The sequence below is a fragment of the Canis lupus genome, chromosome 10, assembly GCF_003254725.2.
Source record: "Canis lupus dingo isolate Sandy chromosome 10, ASM325472v2, whole genome shotgun sequence".
In the NCBI taxonomy this organism is placed as follows: domain Eukaryota; kingdom Metazoa; phylum Chordata; class Mammalia; order Carnivora; family Canidae; genus Canis; species Canis lupus.
Window position 1 is genome coordinate 68,182,994 of NC_064252.1, and position 25,234 is coordinate 68,208,227.

A 25,234-nucleotide genomic window follows, 5' to 3' on the forward strand; every position below is an offset into this window, starting at 1 on the left:
CGAGGCCCCGGCTGCGGCCGGCGAAGCCAGGGCGGCGCCCCGGGAATCAGGCACGTGTTGGGGCGTCCTCCCTTCCGCCGGCCCGCTTCAGGCCCCCTGCAGGACCCCGAGGGCACGGGGCGGGGCCCTGCGGCTCGTTGGCCGACGCAGCCCCGCCCCCGCGACGTGCGCCTGCGCAGTGCAGCGGCGCCCGCGTCGGGGCCGGAAGCACATGTTGGCGCCGGAGCTCCGCGGGGATGGAGGCGGAGACGGAGATGGACGCCCAGAGCGCCGCGGCCGGGGACGGCTTCACCCCGGTCGCCCGCAGGGGTGCTCGGCGGGCGAAGAAACGGCGGGCTGAGCAGCTGTCGGCGGCGGGCGAGGGCGCGGACGCGGGCCGCATGGACACGGAGGAGGCCCGGCCCGCGAAGAGGCCCGTATTCCCGCCCCTCGCCGGGGATGGAGTCCTGGTACTAGCGGGGACCGCGCGGCGGGGCCGGGGCCTGCGGGTGCTGCCGGAGCTGCGGGGCTGCTCCCGAGGGAAGTCCTTAAGATTTTGCTAATTCATGAGAGACACAGGCGGAGGGAGAAGCAGGCGCCCTGCGGGGAGCCCGACGCGGGACTCGAACCCGGGACCTGGGGTCACGCCCTGGGCGGAAGGCGGCGCCAAGCCGCTGAGCCCGCCCCGCCCCCTCCTGTCGCTCCGCCCCTCGTCTCGTGGCCCCGCCCCTTCCACACTCGCCCCGCCCCCTCGCCTCGTGGCCCCGCCCCTTCCACACTCGCCCCGCCCCCTCGCCTCGTGGCCCCGCCCCTTCCGCACTCGCCCCGCCCCCGCATCCCCCGGGGCATCTTTAGTGAATTCCTCCAAGCTGGGGCTCTGCGCCAGGAAGTTTTAATCCGTCGAGCCCAAGCGTCCTGGGGAAGGACGGCCCGCTCAGGGTTGCACCTGCGGCCCCCGGGGCATCTCCTGACCTGCGTGTCCTTTGATCCTAGGGTGGGAAAGAAGAAACCAGGAAGATTGCCGTCCCGGCCAACAGGTACACGCCCTTAAAAGAGAACTGGATGAAGATATTCACGCCCATCGTAGAGCACCTGGGGCTTCAGATACGGTTTAACCTGAAATCGAGGAATGTGGAAATTAGGGTAAGGAGGATGTCAGCCAGTTCCCAAATGTTCCCAAATGTGTCGGGGTCTGTTGCTCTCCTGCGGGCGGGGGTGAGAAGGCGTGAATAGACTTTGTTTAACGGGGATTTGTTTTGTTAAATGGCCACACGGAGGAGTCTTCAAAATGTGCATGCATTCAACCCAAGTAGTCGTTGGATCGGGCTGGCATCCCGCCGCCTGCGGCCCAGGGCGTGACCCCGGGTCCCCGAATCGAGTCAGCATTGGGCTCCCTGCGTGCACCTGCTTCTCCCTCTGCCTGGGTCTCTGCCTCTGTGTGTGTGTGTGTGTCTCGTGAATAAATGAATCTTAAAAAAAAAAAAATGGGGATCCCTGGGTGGCGCAGCGGTTTGGTGCCTGCCTTTGGCCCAGGGCGCGATCCTGGAGACCCGGGATCGAATCCCATGTCGGGCTCCCGGTGCATGGAGCCTGCTTCTCCCTCTGCTTGTGTCTCTGCCTCTCTCTCTCTCTGTGACTATCATAAATAAATAAAAAAAAAAATTAAAAAAAAAATACTCGTTGCATCCATCAGGTGCATCCAAGGTCCTACCAAAATACTGACGATGCCTGTGCGTGTATCTTGATGATATTCTGCGTGGAAAGGAGACCAGGCTGGGTAAAGCGGTTGTGTCCTACACAGGAAGGAGCGTGTAAGGGACACGCGCACATACCTGCTTTCCATGGCGTCAGCTCAGAAGCTAGGCAAGGTCGACTTTGGGCTTCCTTTTCTGGGCACCAGTTTTATATATCAGAATCGATGACCAAAATTATACTTTCCATTTTTTAAGATTTTATTTATTCATGAGACACACACACAGAAAGAGAGGCAGAGACACAGGCAGAGGGAGAAGCAGGCTCCACGCAGGGAGCCCAATGTGGGACTCGATCCCGGGACGCTGGGGTCACGCCCTGGGCTGAAGGCGGACACTCAACCGCTGAGCCACCCAGCATCCTCAGGACCGCTGAAGACTCCTCTCTGCTGAACTAGAATGACGGAATAAAGCAGAGGCACTGCTTTAAGTAGTTGGTAAAGTTTAAAATCTAGAGGTTGGCAGCAGAACTCCTCTTTGTTCTCACAGTCACTTCCGTGCAGGTCCTTGTCCTTTTGTGCCAGAACGGCTTGTTTCCGCAGAGGTTTCCCTTGCTTCATTGCTTTGACCCCCCCCCCCCCCCCCCCCCCCCCCCCCGTGCTGGTGCGGGTTACTTTTCCTGGACCGCACGGCTTTCACCCCGAGTATCTTCAAAACCTCTCAAAGGTAAGAGTTGACTTTTTGAATGACCTTGCCTTTGTAAGTAGGAATCTAAGCCCCAGGTTCATGTCACCAGCTCTTTGAGCATTTCCGGGTCCCTACCTGTGGGGGACTTTGCCGCGGGGAGCAGGCCTTCTCCCCCGTACTCTATTCCTTTGCGGCCTCAACTCCTGTCATCTCAGAGTCCAGCTCCAGTGCTCTCGCCCTTGGGATGGGCCCATGTTCCAGTCACCTCTTCAGACTGTGCCTGGCTGTCTTAGGACATGTCGCAGAGGCGTCAGTCTGGATTCCACTCACACCCGTCGGTACGGCCAGCTGCCAGGCACACGGGGTGCTTCGCATGCACAGCCCTGCGGCCTCTAGATGTGAGCAAACTGAGAGTAAAAGGAGTATGTTCATCAAGGTCCGTCACTAACAAGTGAGTCTTGATGCTGGGGGACCTTCAGGACCCCCCACGCGGACCCGTTTACTTTACCAGTGAGGAAACCTAAGACCCGGAGCATCTGTGGGACTTGCCCAGGGTCACTCACAGACGGGATGGGAGCGGGATCTAGTTTGAGGTGTGTATCACACAACCTCGGGTAGTTTGAAATTTCTCAAATATTTGGTCTCCTCAACTACATCGGAGAATGGAGATGAAGGTTTTGGAATCAGACCTGTGTCAGAATTCTGCCTTTTTCACATTTTAGTACTTTATTTTCCTCAAATAAAAAGGGGTTTATGTTACTTAATATTCAGTGTTGTCATGGAGACTAGAGCTGTTGTGCGTAAGGCACCTTTGCGGTGCGTGTCATTGTGAGTGGTGGGGACTTTACGAGTAGCAGCTATTTCTGCAGGTATCTAATAAAGCCTTTAAGGACGAGATTCCCGCTTACACCATTCATGGTAGTGGGTCCCGCAGTTAGTGCTCTGGGAAACATGGGCGTATGACGATGATTGAAGTCAGGAGAGGAGATCAGCACTCCCAGGGGGAGAAGAGAAGAGGGGGTCCCTGAGCTGTGGGCCACTGGGCTGCCAGAGGAATCCTGCCGTTGGCCCCCGAGTCCCATGGGTCTTGGGGTGTAGTCTTCAGATGGAACTACCCAACTCTGGAGCTGGGAGCATTTCATTGTGCAAAATCAACACAGTGCTTATCTCACCAAAAACTGGGTCATAGAGGATATATTGGGGAAGGATGGTGGTTAAGGAAATTTTAATAATGAGGAAAGTCTGCCCTGGTGTTTTATTGTAATATTTTCACCTCTGGTCTTAATATGTGTGTTTTTTTTTTTGTTTTTTTTTGTTTTTGTAACAGACTTGTAAAGAAACCAAGGATGTTAGTGCTCTAACAAAAGCAGCAGATTTTGTGAAAGCCTTTATTCTTGGGTTTCAGGTGGAGGTGAGTGACTTTGTGACATTTGAATTGGGTGCTTAAAAACACTTAGTATGAACATTTCAACGGGTTTGAGCTTTTTAAAAAAATATTTTTTGAGTCTTCTAGGTCTGGTGAATTTTAACAGTTATTCTCAGGTATGTAAACAGAAGGACTTCACAGCTTTAATTTTTATGTTGTAGGACGCGCTTGCCCTCATTAGGTTGGATGATCTCTTCCTAGAGTCTTTTGAAATTACAGATGGTGAGTCTAGGGTGGTGTTTTTCCCTTAACTGTTGTACTTTTGTACTGCTGACTTTGTATTGTAGGAGACTCTTAGCTTTCTCATGGCATCAGTTGACCTGTGTTATCGGCAGGTTCAAAAAAGTTTTTTTGCGTCTTTTAGGAGGGTTAATTCAGTTAGTGATTAAATTTCATGATGGAGTGGGTGGCGTGCTGAAGTCGCTTGCCTCCTCAGGTCTTGCTTCTCTCATTTAGTGAAGCCCCTAAAGGGAGACCACCTGTCCAGGGCAATAGGAAGAATTGCTGGCAAAGGAGGAAAAACCAAGTTCACCATAGAGAATGTGACACGGACACGGATAGTTTTGGCTGATGTGTAAGTATCTGGTCTTGAGAATATTATTGTCCTGATTTATATGTGATCTTTTGCTGGCTTCAAGGAGTCATAAAAATTGGATTTCATGCATAATGTTGCCACTGACTCTTTGCCAGTGTGCAGTTCTGGATGAAATACAGTTACTTTGGAAGCAGATTAAGTGAGTTGAGAAAAATCTCAGGAATTAAGCTTTTTTTCTCAGCAATAAAGGAAATGATTAGGGGTGCCTGGGTGGCTCAGTCGGTTGATCTTCTGCCTTCTGCTCAGGTCGCCGTCCAGGGGCCCTGGGATCGAGTCTTGCTCCGGGTTCCCTGCTCAGCAGGGAGCCTGCTTCTCCTTCTGCCCCTCCCTTCTTCGTGCTCTCTCTCTCTCTCTCTCTCAAATAAATAGAATCTTCAAAAAAGCAAAGGAAATGTTTATAATTACTATTAAAAGAAGTTACTTGACAGGTGAAGATTTAAATAGTATCCGAGGGGACCGGTACATCAGTAGGAGAGAGGAAGGAGTGGGTGTTTTAAATGCCATTGTGGGGATCCCTGGGTGGCGCAGCGGTTTGGCGCCTGCCTTTGGCCCAGGGCGCGATCCTGGAGACCCGGGATCGAATCCCACGATGGCTCCCGGTGCATGGAGCCTGCTTCTCCCTCTGCCTGTGTCTCTGCCTCTCTCTCTCTCTCTCTGTGACTATCATAAATAAATAAAAATTAAAAAAAAAAAAATAAGCAGCAAGCTGAATGTGGCCTGTGGTTCATAACTTACCAAGCCCTGATATATATGATATATCTTTAAAAAAAAATAAAAATAAAAAAAAATAAATGCCATTGTGACTTTCCTTGTAAAGAAAGAAATACATGTGCATAATTTAATAAATATTTTTAAATTCTATGTAAAGGCTTTTCACGGGAGGATGGTGAGTATTGCACGTTAGGTGAAAAGCTAGAGAGCAGCTCTATGTGAACGGAAAGGAGAGGAGCCAGGCTTAAAGTCAGGGTGCAGGAAGTCAAGCTGGGATTAGCCCCGGCGGGGCTGCAGCTGCTGCGGTGCCAGGTCGGGGCTCCTGGCAGATGGTGTGGAGGTTATATAATGCCGCCAAGTTGGGGAACGAAGCAGTTGACTGACAGGAGGAGGGACCTGCCCGCTACTAAACCCAGGAATCATTTTATTTAGAATCCTCCTATCTTTGTTCTAAACTCGGGCTCACCATTTTTTAGAACTAAGTTTTGGACTCTGGTTTACAGTGGAGGGTTAACCACACCACCACGTTGACGGCCCCCTTCCTGGAAGACAGGCTTATTGTAACCTTGGTCCTTGCGAGGCGAGCCTGGAGTTGGGAGTATGCAGCCGTGAGGAGAGCTTGTTTCGAACCAGAAATTAAAATATTTTGAAATCCACACCACATTAGAAAGTATCATATGTCGCCCTGGAGACTTTTGAGGATTTAAAAATGTAACTGATGCACTGATCAAATTATGGGTCCTATGAAGTTTAAAACTTTAAGTACGTTGATGAGTGTTAACGTAAAATTAACTAGTTGAACTAGCTTTTTTAATAGCTTTACTGCAGCGTGATGTACATACAAACCACATTACCTGTTTCAGTTTCAGGCAGATGTATAGGCCGGTCTGTGATCCCACCTCAACCCCAGGCCGTCACTCATCTACCTTCTGTCATGGTTTTGCCTTTTCTAGAAATGTGTATAAATGGAAGTGCACAGGAGGATGCAGTCTTTGGTGTATGGCTTGTTTTAATTAGCTTGCTGTTTGGAGTGTCTCCGTTCCTTGGGTAGGTCAGCAGTTCTTACAAGCCAAGTACTGGCGTGAGGTCTGCATTTTGTTCATCCATTCCCAGTGGATGGAGGTTTGGGCTGTTTGCAGTTTGGGGCCGCTAAGAATAATGGTGCTATTACCGAGTTACAAACTGAGTCACATACTACTTGAAATGGAGTGTGTGGTATGAATAAGCTAATTTGAAATCCACATGTTCAGCAACTTCCTGATAACGCTGTGACCATGACACAGACTTGCAGGCACCTGTAAGAGTTGTTTTTGATGAGTTGCTGATAACCTGGTAAACTACAGTACGATGTGAGCAGGATACTATTCCAAATAAACTCAGTGCATCAGATGGGAAGTCATGTTACTTGTGGGTCCTGAGACCTCCACTCCAGCCACCGCCCCGTCCCTTTGGTGGTTTCAGCGGCACAACTACTCACACTTACGTATGCTCGCTGTTTCCTCATCTTTCCTCTGCTATTGTCAAGAATTTTTATTTTTATCGAAATGACACGTACATGTACTTAGCAAGCCCCACATTTGTACCACCTACTCCCATTTCCTCTTCCTCAAAGGAACTAATTTCAACTCTTTTAGCTAACTTTTAAAAATCATATATCCATATTTTCAAATACCTTGTTTATATACCAGCTTCTTGACTTGTTTTTTCAGATTAACTGTTGACATTCTACTATGAAACTTGAAAATTCAGGTTTTTTTCATCTGTCCTCCCACCTCTACCCCAACTACTCAGCCGTTAAAACACCCAGTGTACTTAGCCCTCCCTGCGTTCTCCAGTACCTTGTGGGTTTTGTTAAGACGGACATGGAGTATTCCCTGGGCTGTCAGTGCTCAGCATATCACCAGCTGGGCCAGGTGGTAACTGTGATCACTCTGTCCCTTACCACCTTGTTTTCACTTGAATAGATAAATCTTGGGCCGCAGGGGTGGCTCCATTGGTTAAGCGTCTGCCTTTAGCTCAGGTCATGATCTTGGAGTCCCGGGACTGAGCGCCGCATCATGCTCCCGGCTCTGGGGAGCCTGCTTCTCCCCCTGCCCAGGTTCCCTCTCTTGCACGTGCTTGCGCTCTCTCTCACTCAGATAAGTAAATAAAATCTTTAAAGAAAAATCTTCTTTATCTGTGTGCTAATTATCTATCAGTAAAACCCATTAAAAAGCTGTATGTTGTTCTATCCTCTTGGTGTTTCCAGATGCATCAAACGTTGGAGAAATCTCTCCTGGAGCCTTTTTTCTCAGAAACACTGCTGCCCTCTCTGCCTGGCACCCACTTGGCATCCTGGGTTTCCTCTCACCTTTTGCTGTTTGAATCCCTTGGTTGTTGGATTCTTTTTCCCCCGAGTGCTCCTTATGGTTTTTTTGTTTCTCTTTTCTGATTTGATATTTGTATATATTGCAAACTGAGCACCCCCATAAGTCTGGCTAACATCCATCACCACAGTTACAAATTTGTTTTTTCTTGTGTGAAAACTTTTAAGGTTTACTCTTAGCACCTTTCCATTATGTAGACTCTACTAGGCATGCTGTATACATCACATCCCCAGGGCTTCACTTGTTTTGTAACTGGAAGCTTGTGCTGTTTGACCAACCCTGCATTCCCTTTGCCCCCGCCCCCCCGACTCCTTATTTTGATGCCGTATGTAGTCGAGGAGCTAGCTCAGCTTAGGAAGATTGTGTTTTGAGAACTTCTAGTTCCAAAGATGTCCTCTCTCCTGGCCAACCATAGAGTTCTGTTATATAAATCCCATCTGTTCAGAATTTTTGAAGACGTTGCTGTAGCCCAGCTTTCAGTGTTGCTACTAAGAGGGCCAGTGCCATCTTGATACCTGATTCTTTGAGCGAACTAGCTGGCAGTTGTATTATGTCTGAAATTTCATAGTGCTGTGTGTTAGCGTGGGTCTATTTTTATTTCTCTTACTGGGCCCTTTCAAACTAGAAACTCATTTTCTATAATTCTTAGAAATTTTCTTGAACTGCTTTGGTTTCCCTTTTTCTTTCCTTATCCTGTCTCTAATTCCTTTCTGTAACTCTGTCTTCTAATCCTTTTAGTTTTCTTAACACCGTGCCCTTGATTCACATGAAAATAGCTTCTCTACCGACTGGATTTTCTGGTCTTTGCCGTTTTCATTCTTTTCTCCTCGTAGTGTCCGTTTCTCTATCTTCACCTAGCTGGTTGTAGCCTCTTTTTCTTTTCTTTTTTTTGATCCTCAGGGTGTGCCACACGTTCAGGGGTGAGGCAGCCGAGAGCAGACTAGAAGTCCTGGTCTCCGGGCATCCCGGGGGCAGGGGGAGGATGCTGGCTGAATGTAGGCTTCACTTACATACCGATCGCCAGGCTGTTCTTCAGGGAGCCCTGGTGGATCTTTCCGTGTTTATTATTGAGCAGGTCGGGTTCCCCCAGAGAAGCATTCTCCAGGCTCTTTGCTGCCAGACTTTGAAGCCCAGTTATGGAAGATAGTTGGGAGGTCTCAATTAAGTGTGCAAATATTTGCTTGACATTGCCTGTTTGTAACGTGGCATCCGTACCTCAGCTGTACCTGGTACCCCTGGTCCAGGCACCACATCTTTTACCTTTCCCAGGGAGCAACACCTAATAGTTGGGGGGCTCCCCCCATGTCGGTAATTTTGCCAGTTACAGTGGAGAAGGTCTAGGCATCATCTTGAACAGATTTTGTCATTTTTAACCCCACTTTCAGAAATGCCTGGGCCCATCTGGGTGGGAGGGTTCTGTTTGATGTTCCCACTGCCAATTTTGGTGTCCGTTTACTGACATTTTGGAAGATGGGCTCAAAATGGCAAAATACTATATTGTCCCTCTTGAGTCAGCCAGAAGTTTCCATTGGGCCTGGATGATCCTGAGTGGTGAAGAAATTTAGATGACCTTTAGAACTTTGCAGTTGAAATCCAAATGTTTTAATGAAGTACAGGGGGACTCTGCTGGGTTCTTGAGGACAGCTCTGCCAGTGTAGAATGAGGCAGATCTCTTTATTTCTTGTAAATTTCTTTCCTCATTTATAAAATGGGAATACCATCTACCTTAACAACGCTCGTGCGGATTCAGCGGGAACACATAAAGCCCTGGCCCATAAAAAGCACTCACTTGATGGTAGCTATTATTAGTCAAGAATCTTAAAATTCTTGGCTTCTTAAATTTTGTGTCTCTCCTAATTCTTATTGGGATGTAAGTTACATACCACAGACTTCTCCTTCAGAGTGATTTTTAGTGTATTTAGAGTTGTGCGACCATTACCACCATCTTTTTTTTTAGGGATCTGTGTCTAATGATTTTCCAGGGTTTCTGGATTATGGGATTTAGTTAAGGAAATGCTTTTTTGTTGCTCACTCATCTCACATTCTCTCTTGCAGGAAAGTTCACATCCTTGGCTCTTTCCAAAACATCAAGATGGCCAGAACTGCCATTTGCAACCTCATCCTGGGTAAGAATAATTTATTCCTTGGCGGTTTTCTCTGGAAAGAATCTAGGGGATTTAGAACTCAAACCACATTTGCAAATCAGTTCAGGTTAAGGATGATGTTAAAGATTACAAGTAGAAACAAGGGTTGGCAAATGTGGGTCTAAAGTATTTTTGCTTGGATTCTGTCAGTTTGCTGGAGAAAAGATTTATTGGGTTATGTTGCTTAAATGTTTGCTGCTTTCCCGAGGTGCCATGAAAAGCCATTCCAGAATAGCAGGCAGGCATTGTGTTTTAGGTTCCAACAAAAAGGGAGCTGCTGATCACAAGTCAACCTAATAGATGCACTTTGCCCTTTAAAAAAAAAAAAAAAAAAAAGGTTTGAGCGAACAAGCGTGACTCCGTGGGTGAAGGGGGTGTGGAGGTGACTCCGTGGGTGAAGGGGGTGTGGAGGGCAGGCCTAAGCAGACTCGGCACTGAGCGCAGAGACCCAGCTCACGGCTCAATCTGATGACCCTGGGATTGGGGCCACGGCCAAAACCAAGTCCGATGCTCACTCAGCCAGCCGAGCCACCCGGGCGCCCTGGTCCTATTTTCAAACTGTGCAGCAAAGCCAGCAACGTCTGCCTAAGAGTTACAGGATTGTAGGAGCTCGCTCGAAATGGGATTTTCCACCAGTGCCCAGATCAGACTGACCAGCTTCCTTGTGAAATATTTAGATAACTCAGTGCCTTTGACCCTTAGGATTTAAAATATTTTTAGAGTATATATTGGGTATGGTTTATGGTTCTTTTGTTAAGAACGTTCCACTGGAAAATGTGCGTTCTTAGAGTTGCAGACGGCTTTCCGTGTGTCTTCTGTATCCGTGAGTGTATTTACACAGGTGTGTTTATTTTCCTCTGCAGGAAATCCTCCATCAAAGGTTTACGGCAATATCCGAGCCGTGGCTAGCAGAGCAGCAGATCGATTCTGATTTCAAATCAGAGGCTTACCTTGTCTTTGGACTCGAGTAAATAAAAGCCCTTGCCCTCTGCCTGTGGTCACAGGAAACCACGTGAAGAACTTTTTAGTCACTTGCAGCCTTCATCGCTTCTTCCGTTCTCAGCCAGAAGCATCAGCAGAAAGCAAAGGTTTGATAATACAGCAACTTGAAGATCCTTCCCGTATCTGAATTTAATACTGTAATTATACATCATAATTTATCACTTCATTTTAAATAAAAGATTTGCATAATAATGCTCTTATTGGAGGGAACCTTGTTTAAACTGTCCTATATGAATTTATTTATGAATTTGTAACTTTTTATAAACATTTCTTGTCTGTGGAGTGTAATTAAACAATCAGCTCACAAAATCGCTCTGAATCATGACCCTTAATACTAGGTGGCATGTGGGTTTTTTAGAAGCAAGTTCAGAAATCACTTGTGAACAAAGGAAGGTTGATCTGTTTTGTAGTTTATAAAATTAAAGATTACATCACAAGGTTGATACAAGAATTTTATTTTTCAAATAAGCACTTAGTGAAAGTAGCCAGACCTTAACCAATGTTTGGGTGAAGGGGAAATACGGTAAAATAATGTTTTTACCAAGAAAACCACAATGTCCTACAAACGCAAGAGCTTGCTGACCTGGGGCTGCCCATCCAAATACTCCTCTGCTCGGTAACGAGCGAGCACGGAGAGCGAGGTAGCCTCCACCATGAGGCTGCCCGTGAACAGGGGACACAACAGTCACTGCCCCTGCTGAGTTCTTATTTCAATAACCAGGGAAGACCAATGTACAGGATGCCGAGGTACGTCCTGTCACGGAGGGAAAATGTGGAGGAAGGGGAGGAGGAGAGGCGGGTGCAGGGGTGTCTGGTGGGGCGGCCCTGCTGGCGGCAGCTGTGGGCCTGGTGGGGAGACGGCAGGCGCCACAGAGGAGCAGTGGGGGGCGGCCTGGTGGGTGCTCGTAGTGCTGTGGCTTCAACCAGGGACAAAGCAGGTTCTTCTAGTCAGATACCGAACATCCATTTATCTTAAAGAAGCGCAAAACGACTACCAAGTGAACAAAGACACGATCAAATGGCTGGGAAGCCCAGCAAAGACCACTGTGAACACACTTGAGCAAGTTTCAAATATTTTATTTTCTTATTCATACAGTATGAAGTTTTCTAAAGATCCCACAACATGATGTTTCATGCAGAAGAAAAACTAAACATTCAACATAAACCCCTCCCCCACCCACACTAAAAAAAAAAAAAAAAAAAAAGGGAAGGAAAAAAACCCTCATTCCCCAGTAAGGAAATAATGTTTGCACTATTTTTCTGTAACGCCAGCCAAGATATGCACAAGCAAGAGAAATAGAAAGCATTTGCTAAAATATCTGTAACAAATACTTATGTACAAAAAATTCACAAAAGACTAGTTCCCCCTTGAAGCAGAGCACATGGCCGTTGACACTGGAACAGATCAAACCACTGGCTGGGATTATAAGCCACGTACTGATCCAGAGGAAGAAAGTTACATGTAGTGGAGATTTTCAGTTTGAACATTAACATTTCCAAAGTTTGGCAACATTATCTTTTAAAATTATGCAAATTATGTAAACAAGAGGTACATTTTAAATTGATCTACATGCAAAACTCCATGTCATGCAAGGACACCAAGCACCGGGATTTTTCTCTCACAGACAGAGCCCATGATGTGCAGCACTCAGTTGAAGGAACAGCGATGGCAGGCAGGTGCCCAACTGAAGATTCACTCACCTTGACTGAACCTGCCCTTTTCCACTTACGATTACAAAACCGTTTTTTCTAGAAAAACTATACAGGGGAAGACTACTTTCCTAGAAAGCTAACCACAATGTTTTCTTCCAGCCAATAGTACCTTTGCAGAAAAGGGAAGGGATAATATCAAGTGGTGGGACATGATCAGCTACTTTTATATCACACGTTCAGTAAGTTAGCATCCATTACAGATATGGGCAAATCAAGAAAAAACCGTCATGCACTCTATGCCTCATGGTAAAGAAGTTCAAGAGGTGCAAATCTGGGGAAGACTGCTGCTCTTCGGCGGCGGTTAGCTCAGTAAGACGTCTCCCGTTTAGGTCACAAATGTATGTGAGCGTTAGATACAAACATGCACACTGAGCATCACTAGTTTTTGAGGAGCTGCAAGTCTTCTGAAACAGGAGGGGGGTTTATGGTTCAAAGGGAAGTGTGGTGACAAACCGTTTACCCACGTACTAACGAACGGCTATCCTAAGCCGTTCCACGATTGCTTTGGGTATCATTGAACGTCTAAGGGAAACAGTGATCGCCTCGGACGGCTTCTGGCCTTTCCACAGCTCGTGACGTACGCGGACTCAGGGACGGTCACTGAACGTGGAGATGGCTCCTAGTCAAGAAACAACAAGGAAGCAGCCACAAGCTTTGTGCAGTTCCCGGAGGACACCAGGAGGAGCTCTTGGCAGCGGCACTGCACTACCCTTTCTCCTCAAGCAGAGGTGATAGAAGCTGCTCAGCAATGAGACACAGTCCCTGGCAATATATATTCATAGGTATAAATAAAATTACAAACTCCTTTGATACAAAAATGCAAGTAAGGTAAATAAGAGAGGACGTTAACAAATGCTTTGTCAATCTCTCAAAGGAGAAAGCACAGGAAAAGGAAGATAGCTGGCCTAACACCCGGCTCAAATTGTACAGTTTTCTATCTATATATAAAACTGTGTGAAATAAAAGTAAGGATGTTTTATGTTCTGCTTGGCACTTTTGTACTCTATCGTTTTGTTTCTGAATCAAGTAGATTAAATTAAAGCCAACCTACTACACATATAGAAAGCTACATATATCTATATATAAATATTTACATATGTATATATAGATACTTTCTTGTTATAAAAGATGAAGAAAAATAAATTAAAAAGCCAACCCCTTCCCTTTCTTCACCACATTGATATGCTCTTTCCATGCTGCTGTCCTTCAGACTTTAAAGTGCTACACTGAGTTATTGAGAGAACAAGAGTTCAATAACACTTAGTTGGCTTCATGAGGCTCGTGTTGGAAAATGTGGCTTCACAGAGAAAAATACTTCCATTTAAATACACAGAGAGCATTGCTGGACGTCTTGAGCAGATCTTCAGAGATGGAGAAGAAAGCAAAAGTGTTGGGTGGTACTCTTTAAAAAAGAGTCACACATCTACCACCATCTTTTTGTGGATGTCTAGGCCGCCTACAACCTGCAACAGACACGAACAAATCAAGCTTAACCGTATTTGAAAACTCCTTTTTAACTAGTCTCACCCTCTTGACCAAAAAATATACATATTAATTTATTTTCAGAAGCTTGCTTGTTTGGCTTCTTGTTTTTAAACCTGCAGTGCCTCGAGAATTCTCACGGCTTCTTCTCCCGGGAGAACAGGCATTTCCTCGTGTCCTAGGACAGCGGGTGGCAAACGTGAAGGGCCAGGCCGTGCTTCAGGTTTGCAGGCCACGCACCGTTCCTCTCGCATGTTCTTCTCCCACGCTCTTAACACTTTAAAGATGTAAAACACTGTTCTAAAGCCCAAAGACCCGGAGCAGGCGTGGGAGGGTCTGGCCCACTGTGCAGCCGGCCACCGCCGCTACTCTCTCAGCCTAATGTTAAGGGATACCTGGATGTGGGCACAGAAATTATCCTCAAGATCCAAATATGGGCTTAGCTGTCGGTCTATTCTAGAAAGTATTAAGAAGTACCAAATGAATACAATTTTCTGCACATGGCTTTCCCAAGGCCCTGAATCCACGGAGGACAGTCCCGAGTCACTGATCTACTCGCAGTCACCTGTGCTGTCATCTGGGGGCCACGGTTTATTAAGTACGACCTACGTAAAGAACGCACGGGGCGTCCTAAACGTTCACAGCTTGCTGAATTCTCCCGAGTAAAGCCCCAAGTAACCGGTCCCCGGGCGGTCAGCGGGCCTCCTCCGTGGCCTCCTGCGGCCTCCTCCCGCCCTAACACACACAGGCCGCCGCCCGGGACTACGTGATTAGTTTGATGAGACCTTTCCTGTCTGATCCGTGTCACCCAACGTGTTTTTGATAATCCCTGGTGCTGCATATAACTGCATCTGTATTATTTTTCAATTTAAATCTTTTTTAAAAAATTTTTATTTGAAAACGCCAGCTTAACCTGCCAGTGGGTGCCTCCGCAGGACACCGCCCGCGGCCGTCTCCTCCCCCCACTTCCCACCCCACCCTTCCGACTGCTCCGTCTTCATTCTGAATGGACAGAAATTCAGCAACTTAGTCATGTGTCACCTCTGACCTTCCCTCACCATCCCGGGCATTTCCTCCCCTAGGGCTGCACCCTCTGCCTCCTCCGCCCCACACGGTCTTTATCGATTTACAAGCGACTACAACAGGAGCACACCTTCCAGCAGTTTCCCAAGAAGCGACGCCGTCGTGCGTACAATGAAGTGTGTTCATTCTTCCACCAGCTTGAGTGTGTGGCGACCCTCGGGGTGCACGGCCCCGCCGCCTTCTAGCTGCTGGGCAGCCGCGGCCCTGATGGGAGGCAGGGGCTTCGCAGCTTCCCGAGCTCGCAGCTCCGACCTCGGCCCCGCTAGCTCACCGACCTCCAAGTCACTGAATCCGGCTGTTACCCTCCCTACTCCTAGCTCTTCTGTCCTGGGGGTTCACAGCCTTTACCTTTAAGATCCCCGGAGTTCGGAAAGCAAGCTCTTCAACACCCGCCCCCACCAGTCAAAAATCCACGTGTAACCCTCTGACTCTCCCAAAACTAAACTACTAAGAGCCTCACCAATAACATCAACAGTCAACTCGCACATTCTGGAGTTACGTGTATCACACACTGTGTCACAACAAAGTGAGAGAAAACATTATTAAAATCAAGACCAGGGATCCCTGGGTGGCGCAGCGGTTTGGCGCCTGCCTTTGGCCCAGGGCGCGATCCTGGAGACCCGGGATCGAATCCCACATCAGGCTCCCAGTGCATGGAGCCTGCTTCTCCCTCTGCCTGTGTCTCTGCCTCTCTCTCTCTCTGTGTGTGACTATCATAAATAAATAAAAAATTAAAAAAAATAAAAATAAAAAAATAAAATCAAGACCAAAAGAAAGTACAATACTTCATTGAAAAAAACCTGCACAAGTGGACAAGTGTCGCTCAAACCCATGTCGTTCAAGGGTCAACTGTACGCGTTCAGTTCAACCCCAACTTTAATCCAGTCACTAATCATTTCTATTTTAAAATTTCTGAAAATTTTAAAGGAGGCAAAAAAGCATGTGATCTTTTAAAGTAACTTCCCGGCTCTTTCACTGCTATAGCTTGAGAAATCAGAATAAAAAGGACTCCATGAAGCCAGAGTTATGGGCTTGACCAATGTTCAGAAAAGTTGGATTATTTAACGCAAACATTTTTCTATACTTCTGAACTGTGCTCCTCAAAAATACAAAAGCAATTTATCACAAACACTGGAGAGGAACTCAAAGCACAGCTGTCTTCAGTGTTAAGTAGCATTTCTATACCTAAAGATGTATTTTAATTTCCACCCACTGACAAGTGACTCATATGTGACTTTAATTTACATTTTATATTTACTAAATACAAATGGAGTCTTTGTCTGTATACAGCTCTTCCACGTCACTCCGGGCGAGAGTTTTCCAATTTTTACTTCATTCCCTCAAGGCTTAGGATTTCTTTTCTTTCCTTCTTTTAAAATGGGCTACCATCTGTGCTGCCACTACCAGCCTGGTCTCACGTCACAATCGGACACCAGTCCTCGGGAGTCTTTCTGTGATCTTTGGCCCCCAAGAAACAAGGCGAGGACACCCCTTACAGCTGTTCCATCACTACAGCTCAAACTCTCAATCTCAAGCTTAACTCTCTTCATTTATTATTTAAATTCAATTAATTAACATAGAGTGTATTATTAATTTCAGAGGTAGAGGTCGGTCAGTGATTCATCACTTACACAGAACACCACCCAGTGCTCACATCACGTGCCCTTAGTGCCCATCACCCAGCTACCCCGTCCCCCCGCCCCTCCAGTGACCCTGTTTGCTTCCTATGATTAAGTCTCTTATGGTTTGTCTCCCTCTCTGATTTCATCTTTTCCCTCCCTTCCCTCATGATCCTCGGTTTTGTTTCTTAAACTTGACATATGAGTAAGGTATCATTGTTTTTCTTGATTGACTTACTCCCTCTAGTTCCAACCACATTGTTGCAAATGGCAACATTTCTTTTTTTTTTTTTTTTTTTTGATGCCTGAGTAGCATTCCAGTGTGTGTGTGTGTGTGTGTGTGTGTGTGTGTGTGTGTGTGTATCACCTCCTCTATCCATTCGTCTGTTCTGGCCATCTGGGCTCTTTCCATAGTCTGGCTATTGTGGACATTGGGTTGCAGGTGCCCTTTCGGGTCACTACATCTGTATCTTTGGGGTAAATCCCTAGTGCAGCTGCTGGGTCGTAGGGAAGCTCTATGTTCAACTTCTGGAGGCCCCTCCACACCGTTGTCCAGAGTGGCTGTGCCAGCATATGTTCCCACCAACAGTGTAAGAGGCTCCCCTTCTCCACATCCTCCCCAACATCTGTCGTTTCCTGACCTGTTCATTTTAGCCATTCTGACCGCTGTGAGGTGGGATCTCATCGTGGTTTTGATCTGTATTTCCCCGATGCTGAGTGATGTGGAGCATTTTCTCATGTGCCTTTGGTCATGTGTAGGTCCCCTTTGGGGAAATGTCTGTTCATGTCTTCTGCCCATGTCTTGACTGGATTATATCTGTTCACTGGGTGTTGAGTTTGGTAAATTCTTTATAGACTTGATCACCTTTATCCGATGTCTTTTGCAACAATCTTCTCCCATTCTGTCCGTTGTCTTCTGGTTTTGTCAACTGTTTCCTTTGCTGTGCAAAAGCTTACCTTGATCAAGTCCCAATAACTCATTTTTGCCTTTGTTTCCCTTTCCTTTGGAGACATGTCCAGCAAGAAGAGTGGAGATCAAACAGGTTGCTGCCCGTTTCTCACATTTAGGTCTTTCATCCCTTTGGAGTGTAGTTTAGTGTGTGGTGTGAGGAAATGGTCCGGTTCCATTCTTCTGCGTGTGGCTGTCCAATTTTTTCAACTCCATTTATTGAAGAGACTGTCTTTTTTTTCCAGGGGATATTCATTCCTGCTTTGTTGAAGAGTAGTTGACCATAGAGTTGAGGGTCCATTTCCGGGTTCTCTTCTGTTCCACTAATCTATGTGTCCATTTTTGTGCCAGTGCCATATTATCTTGATGATTATAGCTTTGTAAAGTCCAGAATTGTGATACCACCAGCTTTGGGTTTTTTCAACATTCCTTTGGCTACTTGGGGGCTTCTCTGGTTCCACACAAATTTTAGGATTATTTGTTCCAGCTCTGTGAAATAAGTTGATGGTATTTTGACAGGGATTGCATTGAATGTATAGATTGCCCTAAGTAGCATAGATATTTTAACAATATTTGTTCCTCCAATCCATGAGCATGGAACATTTTTCCATCTCTTTGTGTCTCCCTTAAATTCTTTGATGAGTGTTCTCTTGTTTTCTGGGTATAGATCCTTTGCCTCTTTGGTTAGGTTTATTCCTAGGTATCTTATAATTTGTGGTACAATTGTAAATGGGATCAAGTTCCTAATTTCTCTGTCTTCAGTCTCATTGTTAGTATACAGAAATGTGATTTCTTTGCATTGACTTCATATCCTGCCACTTGCTGAATTCCTGTGTGAGTTCTAGCAATTTTGTGGTGCAATTTTTTGGGTTTTCCACATAGAATATCATGTCATCTGCAAAGAATGAGAGTTTGACTTCTTTGCCAATTCAGATGCCATTTCCTTGCTGAGGCCAGGACTCCCAGTACTATGTTGAACAGCAGAGGTGAGAGTGAACACCCCTGTTGTGTTGCTGACGTTAAGGGGAAAGCTCTGTTTTCCCCCACCGAGAATGATATTCACTGTGGGCGTTTTGTACGTGGCTTTTATGATATTGAGGTATGTTTCCTCTATCCCTACACTTTGGAGAGTTTTAATCAAGAAAGAATGCTGTACTTCATCAAATGCTTTTTCTGCATCTATGGAGAGGATCATATAGTTCTTGTCCTTTCTTTTAATTAGTGTATCGCATTGATTTGCAGATGTTGAACGACTCTTGAAGCCTAGGGATGCACTTGGTCGTGGTGAGTAATCCTCTTAATGTACTATTGGATCCTACTGGCTAGAATCTTGGTGAGAATTTTTGCATCCATGTTCATCAGGGAGATTGGTCTATAATTCTCCTTTTTGGTGGGGTCTTTGGTTTTGGTTTCAAGGTAATGCTGACTTCACAGAAAGAGTCTGGAAATTTTCCTTCCATTTTTACTTTTTTGAAACAACTTCAGAAGAGTAAATATTAATTCTTTAAATGTTTGGTAGAAATCCCCTGGGAAGCCACCTAGCGCCCTGGAGGCCCCAGACTTTTGATGACTGATTCAATTTCCTTGCTGGTTATAGGTCTGTTCAGTTTTCTATTTCTTTTTTTCTCAGTTTTGATAGTTTATACATCTCTAGGAACGCATTCATTTCTTCCAGATTATCTAATTCGTTGGCATCTAATTGCTCATAATATGTTCTAATAATTGTATATATTTCTTCGATGTTAGTTGTGATCTCTCCTCTTTCATTCATGATTTTATTTGGGTCCTTTGTCTTTTTTTTTTTTTGTGTAAGTCTGGCCAGTGGTTAATTGATCTTACAAATTCTTTCAAAGAACCAGGTCCTACTTTTGTTGATCTGTTCTACTGTTATTTTGGTTTCTATTTCATTGATTTCTGCTGTAATCTTTATTTTCTCTTCTCCTGCTAGGTTTAGGCTTTATTTGCTGTTCTTTCTCCAGCTCCTTCAGGTGTAAAGTTATGTATTTAAGAACCTTTCTGGTTTCTTCAGAAAGGCTTGTGTTGCTGTATACTTTCCTCTTAGGACCACCTTTGTTACATCCCAAAGGTTTTGAACAGTTGTGTGTTCATTTTCATTTGCTTCCATGAATTTTAAGTCTTCTTTAATTTCCTGGTTGATTCATTCATTCTTTAGTAGGATGCTGCTTAGCCTTCATGTACTTGAGTTCTTTCCAAATTTCCTCTTGTGATGGAGTTCAAGTTTCAAATCACTGTGGTCTGAAAATAAGCAGGGAATTATCCCAATCTTTTGGGATCAGTTGAGATCTGATTTTAACCCAGTATGTGATCTACTCTGGAGAATGTTCCATGTGCACTCAAGAAGAATGTGTATATTCTGTTGCTTTAGGATGGATGCTCTGAATATATGTGAAGTCCATCTGATCCAGTGTGTCATCCAAAGCCCTGGTTTCCTTGTTGATCTGCAATCTATGATTGAAGTGAGTGGGGTGTTAAAGTCCCCTATTATCAATGTGTTTCTTTAATTTTGTTATTAATTGGTTTATATAATTGGCTACTCCCATGTTAGGGGAATAAAAATATGTATAATTGTTAAGATCTTTTTGTTGGCTGGACCCTTTAATTAATGATATAGTGTCCCTCTTCATCTCTTATTACAGTCTGGTTTAAAATCTAATTTGTCTCATAAAAGGATTGCTACCCTAGCTTTCTTTTGATGTCCATTAGCATTATAAATGGTTTTCCACCCCCTCACTTTCAATCTGGAAGTGTCTTTGGGTCTATGATCAGTCTCTTACAGACAGCATCTCAATGGGTCTTGCTCTTTTTACCAATCTGATACCCTGTGTCTTTTTATTGGGGCATTTAGCCCATTTCCATTCAGAGTTAACTAATGAAAGAATGAATTTAGTGACACTCTATTACCTGTAAAGTCACTATTTCTATATACTGTCTCTGTTCCTTTCTATGTTACTTCAGGCTTTCTCTTCACTTATAGGATCCCCTTTAATATTTCTTGCAGGGCTGGTTTAGTGATCACAAATTCTTTTAGTTTGTTCATCCTGGAAGCTCTTTCTCTCTTTCTATTTTGAATGACAGCCTTGCTAGATATGGTATTCTTGGCTGCATGTTTTTCTCACTTAGCAACCTGAATACATCATACTAGTCCTTTCTGGCCTGCCAGGTCTCTGTGGATAAATCCACTGCCAGTCTAATGTTTCTACCCTTGTAGGTTACAAACCTGTCCTGACCGCTTTCAGAATTTTTGTCTCTGAGATGTCCAAGTTTCACTATCATATGTCGAAGTGACCGATTTTTACTGATTTTGATGGGGATTCTCTGTGCTTCCTGGACTTGAATGCCTGTTTTCCTTCCTTGGGGAAGCTTTCTGCTATAATTTGTTCCAATATATCTTCTGTGCCTCTCTCTTTTTCCTCTTCTTCTGGGATCCCAATTATTCTAATATTGTTTCGCTCTATGGTATCACATGTCTCTTGAATTCTCCCCTCATGATCCAGTAGTTACCTTTCTTCTCAGCTTCTTTATTCTCCATCACTTTGTCTTCTATATCCCTAATTCTCTCTTCTGCCTCATTTATCCTAGCAGTTAGAGCTTCCATTTCTTAACGCATCTCATTAATAACCTTTGTGATTTCGACTTGGTTAGATGTTAGTTCTTTTATTTCTCCAAGCGAGGGATTCTCTAGTGTCTTCTGTATTTTTTTCAAGCCCAGATAGTATCTTTATGATCGTTATTCGGAACTCTAATTCCAACATCTTACTTATATTCATATTGATCGGGTCCCTGGCAGTCAGTACTGACTCTTGGTTCTCTTTTTTTGCGGTGGGTTTTTCTGTCTTGTCACTCTAGCAGAGAATGGTTGCTCTTCTATTTGCAGAATTGCAGCAATCCTTTTCTTAGATCTCCAGTGGAGTATGCAGGTGTTCAGAATGATTTGACAGCTATCTAGCTGAATTCCTGGGACCAGACAAAACAAAGGTCTCCTACTCCTCTGCCATCTTGGATTCCTAACCCCTCCTTCTCAAACTAACTCTCTTCCAAAATCATCCAGTCTGTTCTTTAAAATAGAGCACCACCCTACTTTTTGAAACAACATGCAGACAGTATTCCCTTGAGATGAAGGAATATAAAGGATAATATGAACTTCTACTTAAATGCCAAGCAGCAACCTTAGCTTACATGACGACACACAACCAGTCATTTGTTTTTCCTTGTGTGGTCTAAATAAAAGATGAAAAGGGAGGAGGGAATCTGCCTACAGAAGCATCCAATCATAACCGAAGAATTTCAAAACGTTTCTCTTTGTTATCTTGGCCTCTCCTCTGGATTCTCTAGCATCTCTAGCTTGCACTTATAACTTCCTGTAAAATATCAAAAGGCTGATATGTTTGCTTTAGGGGCAAAGTAGTGAAAGATGAGTGATTGTGTGGCTGTTGGAAGCAGTCAGTGGTGGTAAGACCCTAGATGTACTGAAGAAAGGCAACAAACTGGAAGGTCATCTGTGGCCCCCATTTCCACTTCCAGTGAGTTTTCTTAGGGCTCCTTGTAACTGCAGTCCCTGCACCTGCGGGGCCCTTCCCCTAACACACAAGAACCAGCCACTGATAGCTTGTGAGAGGGAGGAGGGCGGAATCACCACTGACACTGCCTCACTGAGGAGTCTGAGATGCATGTGGACTCCATTTCTGTTACCCTCGTGAAGCCAACCTTCTGTCCAGATTCCTCACTGAAACCCATGAACACATAGCTTCCACCAGGATTTTCAAACATACTTATTTTTAGATAAACAACCTTAAGAATATACTCTGGTTATAGTAGGGGGGCTACCAACAATAAGCAAAGTGACTAGTTCCATTCCTGTGGTGCGTTACCAAATAATCACTGAGAATATGAATTCTTGAGAGTGACAGTTGTTAGTTATTAACAGTTGCCAGGAACACAAAAATTTTGAATATGGGCCATCAGGCAAAATCAAATATGTAAATTTCTAGGGCAAAACAAGTATAAGGAATGCAACCTATGAAGTGGTTTTGTAAAGGACTTTAGAGCCTAGTGGTCAGGAGAAGCAGCCCTTTGTACTTACGGCACAGAATTCCTCGAAGGATATTCGCCCGTCTCCATCCTTATCTGCGTTTATTATGGTTTTGTCTACGATCTGCTGTAACTGTGTATCTTTCAGATTGTTCCCCACCATCATCTTCAGCACCTGGAAGAGTTCCCCATTGGAAATATAGCCATCTTTATCCATGTCATAGATACGGAAAGCAACTAAAAAGAGAGTAAGGAAAATCAGTGATAGTTATAAGGCAATCACAGGAAAATACTCGGAATGAGGAAGAAACAGTAAGTGGCAAATACGGAGAATTAGAACTATGAGGATGGCTCCTTCCCACACTGGATCTTGTCTCTAGTAGGTAAGAGTTGGGCTGAGGACAGGCTTTGGCTGTCAAGAGTGCTGGGGCCAATCAGCGTACCTCGGGGTTACGTTATTTAACCTTTAAGCTTCAGTTTCTACACATAAAATTGGGACTAACAGTTCCAACCTCCCGTGTTCTTTAGAGTACTCTCAGATGACAACTAATACATGAGAATTGCTGAGAACAGTGTCTGAAACACAGCAAAGTTCAATGAAAGACAATAATTGCTATTACTATTATTCTCATTTACATTAAGAATTCATTTACAAAGGATGTCTGCATCTATCCTGTGCCTCAGAGAACTGTGATTGAGTAAAATGTCTCTCTAGTTAAGAGCTGACTACCTTAAAAAGGTACCAGATGTCCACTTTAATAGAGGCTGCTTACATTAACCAAAACAGTGGACTTATAGCTAAATATGTATATGATAAACTAAGTTCACCTAATCACATTAGAACATTTTTTCCTCACTTTCATTAAAAAAAAAAAAAAAAAATATCTTATCCAAGACGTGTAGTTTACATAGCTGTTCTCAGTAGAAGGAAACTTTTGTTTCTATCCAACTAAAAAACAACAATGACATTGTTTTTAAAAAATACTAGTTGTAAATATCCTAAAAGGATTTTCTCCAGAATTTAAAATTGCTGTTAGGTATATATTAAGGATCCAGAATAGAAGACATCTTTTATAATACTTTAAAAGGAAATTATAATGTAGTATGGGGTGGTAGTGGTATAAAAGGGAAAATGAACTCCCTGAAGAAAAATACTTACACCTCAACTTCTGTTCCTTGTCTCCTTTGACACTGAACTGAGAGACTCCCTCAATGAATTCTGAACAAGAATAAAAAGTGTTTACAAATCAGAAGTTTCTATTCTTTATACAGAAAAATACACACACACACATTCACAAAATGATGTCTCCCTGCTACAAAAGAAAAATATTACTAAGCAGTGTTTTAAACTGAAAATGCTAAATTTGAAACTTCGACAAACAAGGTTCCATATATTTTTTTTAAATCTGAACTCTAGGGTGAAATCAATTTGAACAGTATTTATTAAGCAACAGAGAGCTTACTAAAAAGAAACACATTCTTTAAGCTATTTAACTCTTTCTTTTTGGAATATACCTATTCTAGGGGGCTTTTTAAAAAAAGATCAAGCCCTGTGTTGGGCTCTATGTTCAGCGGGGAGTCTGCTTTTCCCTCTCCTGTTCTCTGTCTCTCTCTCTCTCAAGCAAATGAATATCTTTAAAAATAAAGAAATGTAAAAAATAAAAAGATCATGGTGTGCCTGGCTGTCTCAGTAGGTAGCACATGCAACTCCTGGTCTCAAGGTTTTCAGTTTCAGCCCCCATACTGGGTGTAGAGATTACTTAAAAACAAAATCTTTAAAAAAAAAAAAAAGTATTAAAAAAAATCATATGTTGTTTTGGGATTTTAGAAATTTTTATTTATTTTAAGTAATCCCTACAACTGACATGGGGCTTGAACTCATGATGCCAAGATCAAATCCCATGCTCTTCCAACTGAGCCAGACAGGTGCCCTTCTTATACACTGTTTTGCCAGAACAAAAATAATCTGAATTTCTGGTTCCAAAATTCAGTCCCATTTAAATGAAAATGGGACTTGTGAAAATGATCATTTTTCTTCACTGCCTGCTAAACACTAAGTCATAAAATCAGCTTTAGATCCCCATTCACTGAAAATTCAGTTCTTGGAACTAAAATAACAAAATCTGTTGATTAAAATCATAGAATCAAATATAAAATTTTGTATCATGGTAATATTATCAAAAATACTACTGTTTTACATAAAAATCTAGATTAATTCAAATAATATTTTGTATAATGCCCACATCCTTATTACTACAGTTTAATTTATTGGTTAGTGCAAGTCTCATTCTTCATTTTATTTTTAAAGTCTCATTCTTTAAAAAAGGTTTCTAAATATGCAGTTCTGGGGTGCCTGGGTGGCTCAGTCGGTTAAGCGTCTGCCTTCGGTTCAGGACATGACCTCAGGATCCTGGGATGGAGCCCTGCTCAGTGGGGAGCCTGCTTCTCCCCCTCCCTCTGCCACTCCCCCTGTTTGTAATCTCTTAGTCTGTCAAGTAAATAAAATCTTTAAAAATAAGTTTAAAAAATTAAAATAATTAAAAATGCAATTCTATTATAATGTTGCCCTAGATTAAGACTGCTTTTCTAAAAACAAAGAAAATACTAAATTTCTTTTTTTTTTTTCTTAGCTTACCTTACCTTAAAGGACAATTTAATTATTTATGAAAAAAAGAGTAAAATATCTTAGTTCATTAAGGTTCATATACCACAGATTGAGAATTTAACATAATGAATTA

General features: G+C 44.0%; 2 protein-coding genes across 4 annotated transcripts in view; one reads left to right on the forward strand and one right to left on the reverse strand.

Moving 5' to 3' along the window:
- Positions 1–160: 160 nt before the first annotated feature.
- On the forward strand, positions 161–10,806 carry PNO1 (partner of NOB1 homolog). The gene is made up of 7 exons (XM_025470022.3): positions 161–449; positions 973–1,122; positions 3,685–3,768; positions 3,945–4,005; positions 4,240–4,357; positions 9,511–9,581; positions 10,463–10,806. The coding sequence occupies exons 1-7, from the start codon at positions 237–239 to the stop codon at positions 10,528–10,530; spliced, it is 765 nt and encodes a 254-aa protein (XP_025325807.1). The 5' UTR covers positions 161–236; the 3' UTR covers positions 10,531–10,806.
- Positions 10,807–11,662: 856 nt separating this feature from the next.
- PPP3R1 (protein phosphatase 3 regulatory subunit B, alpha) overlaps positions 11,663–25,234 on the reverse strand; it is a 65,936-nt gene continuing 52,364 nt past the window's right edge. For all 3 annotated transcript variants that reach the window (XM_025470032.3, XM_025470040.3, XM_025470047.3), the window contains exons 4-6: positions 23,656–23,715; positions 22,549–22,733; positions 11,663–13,777 (exon numbers count right to left, since the gene is read on the reverse strand). In XM_025470032.3, coding sequence (XP_025325817.1) covers positions 13,730–13,777; positions 22,549–22,733; positions 23,656–23,715 — 293 coding nt within the window. In that variant the 3' untranslated portion in view covers positions 11,663–13,729. The remainder of the gene's footprint in view (positions 13,778–22,548; positions 22,734–23,655; positions 23,716–25,234) is intronic.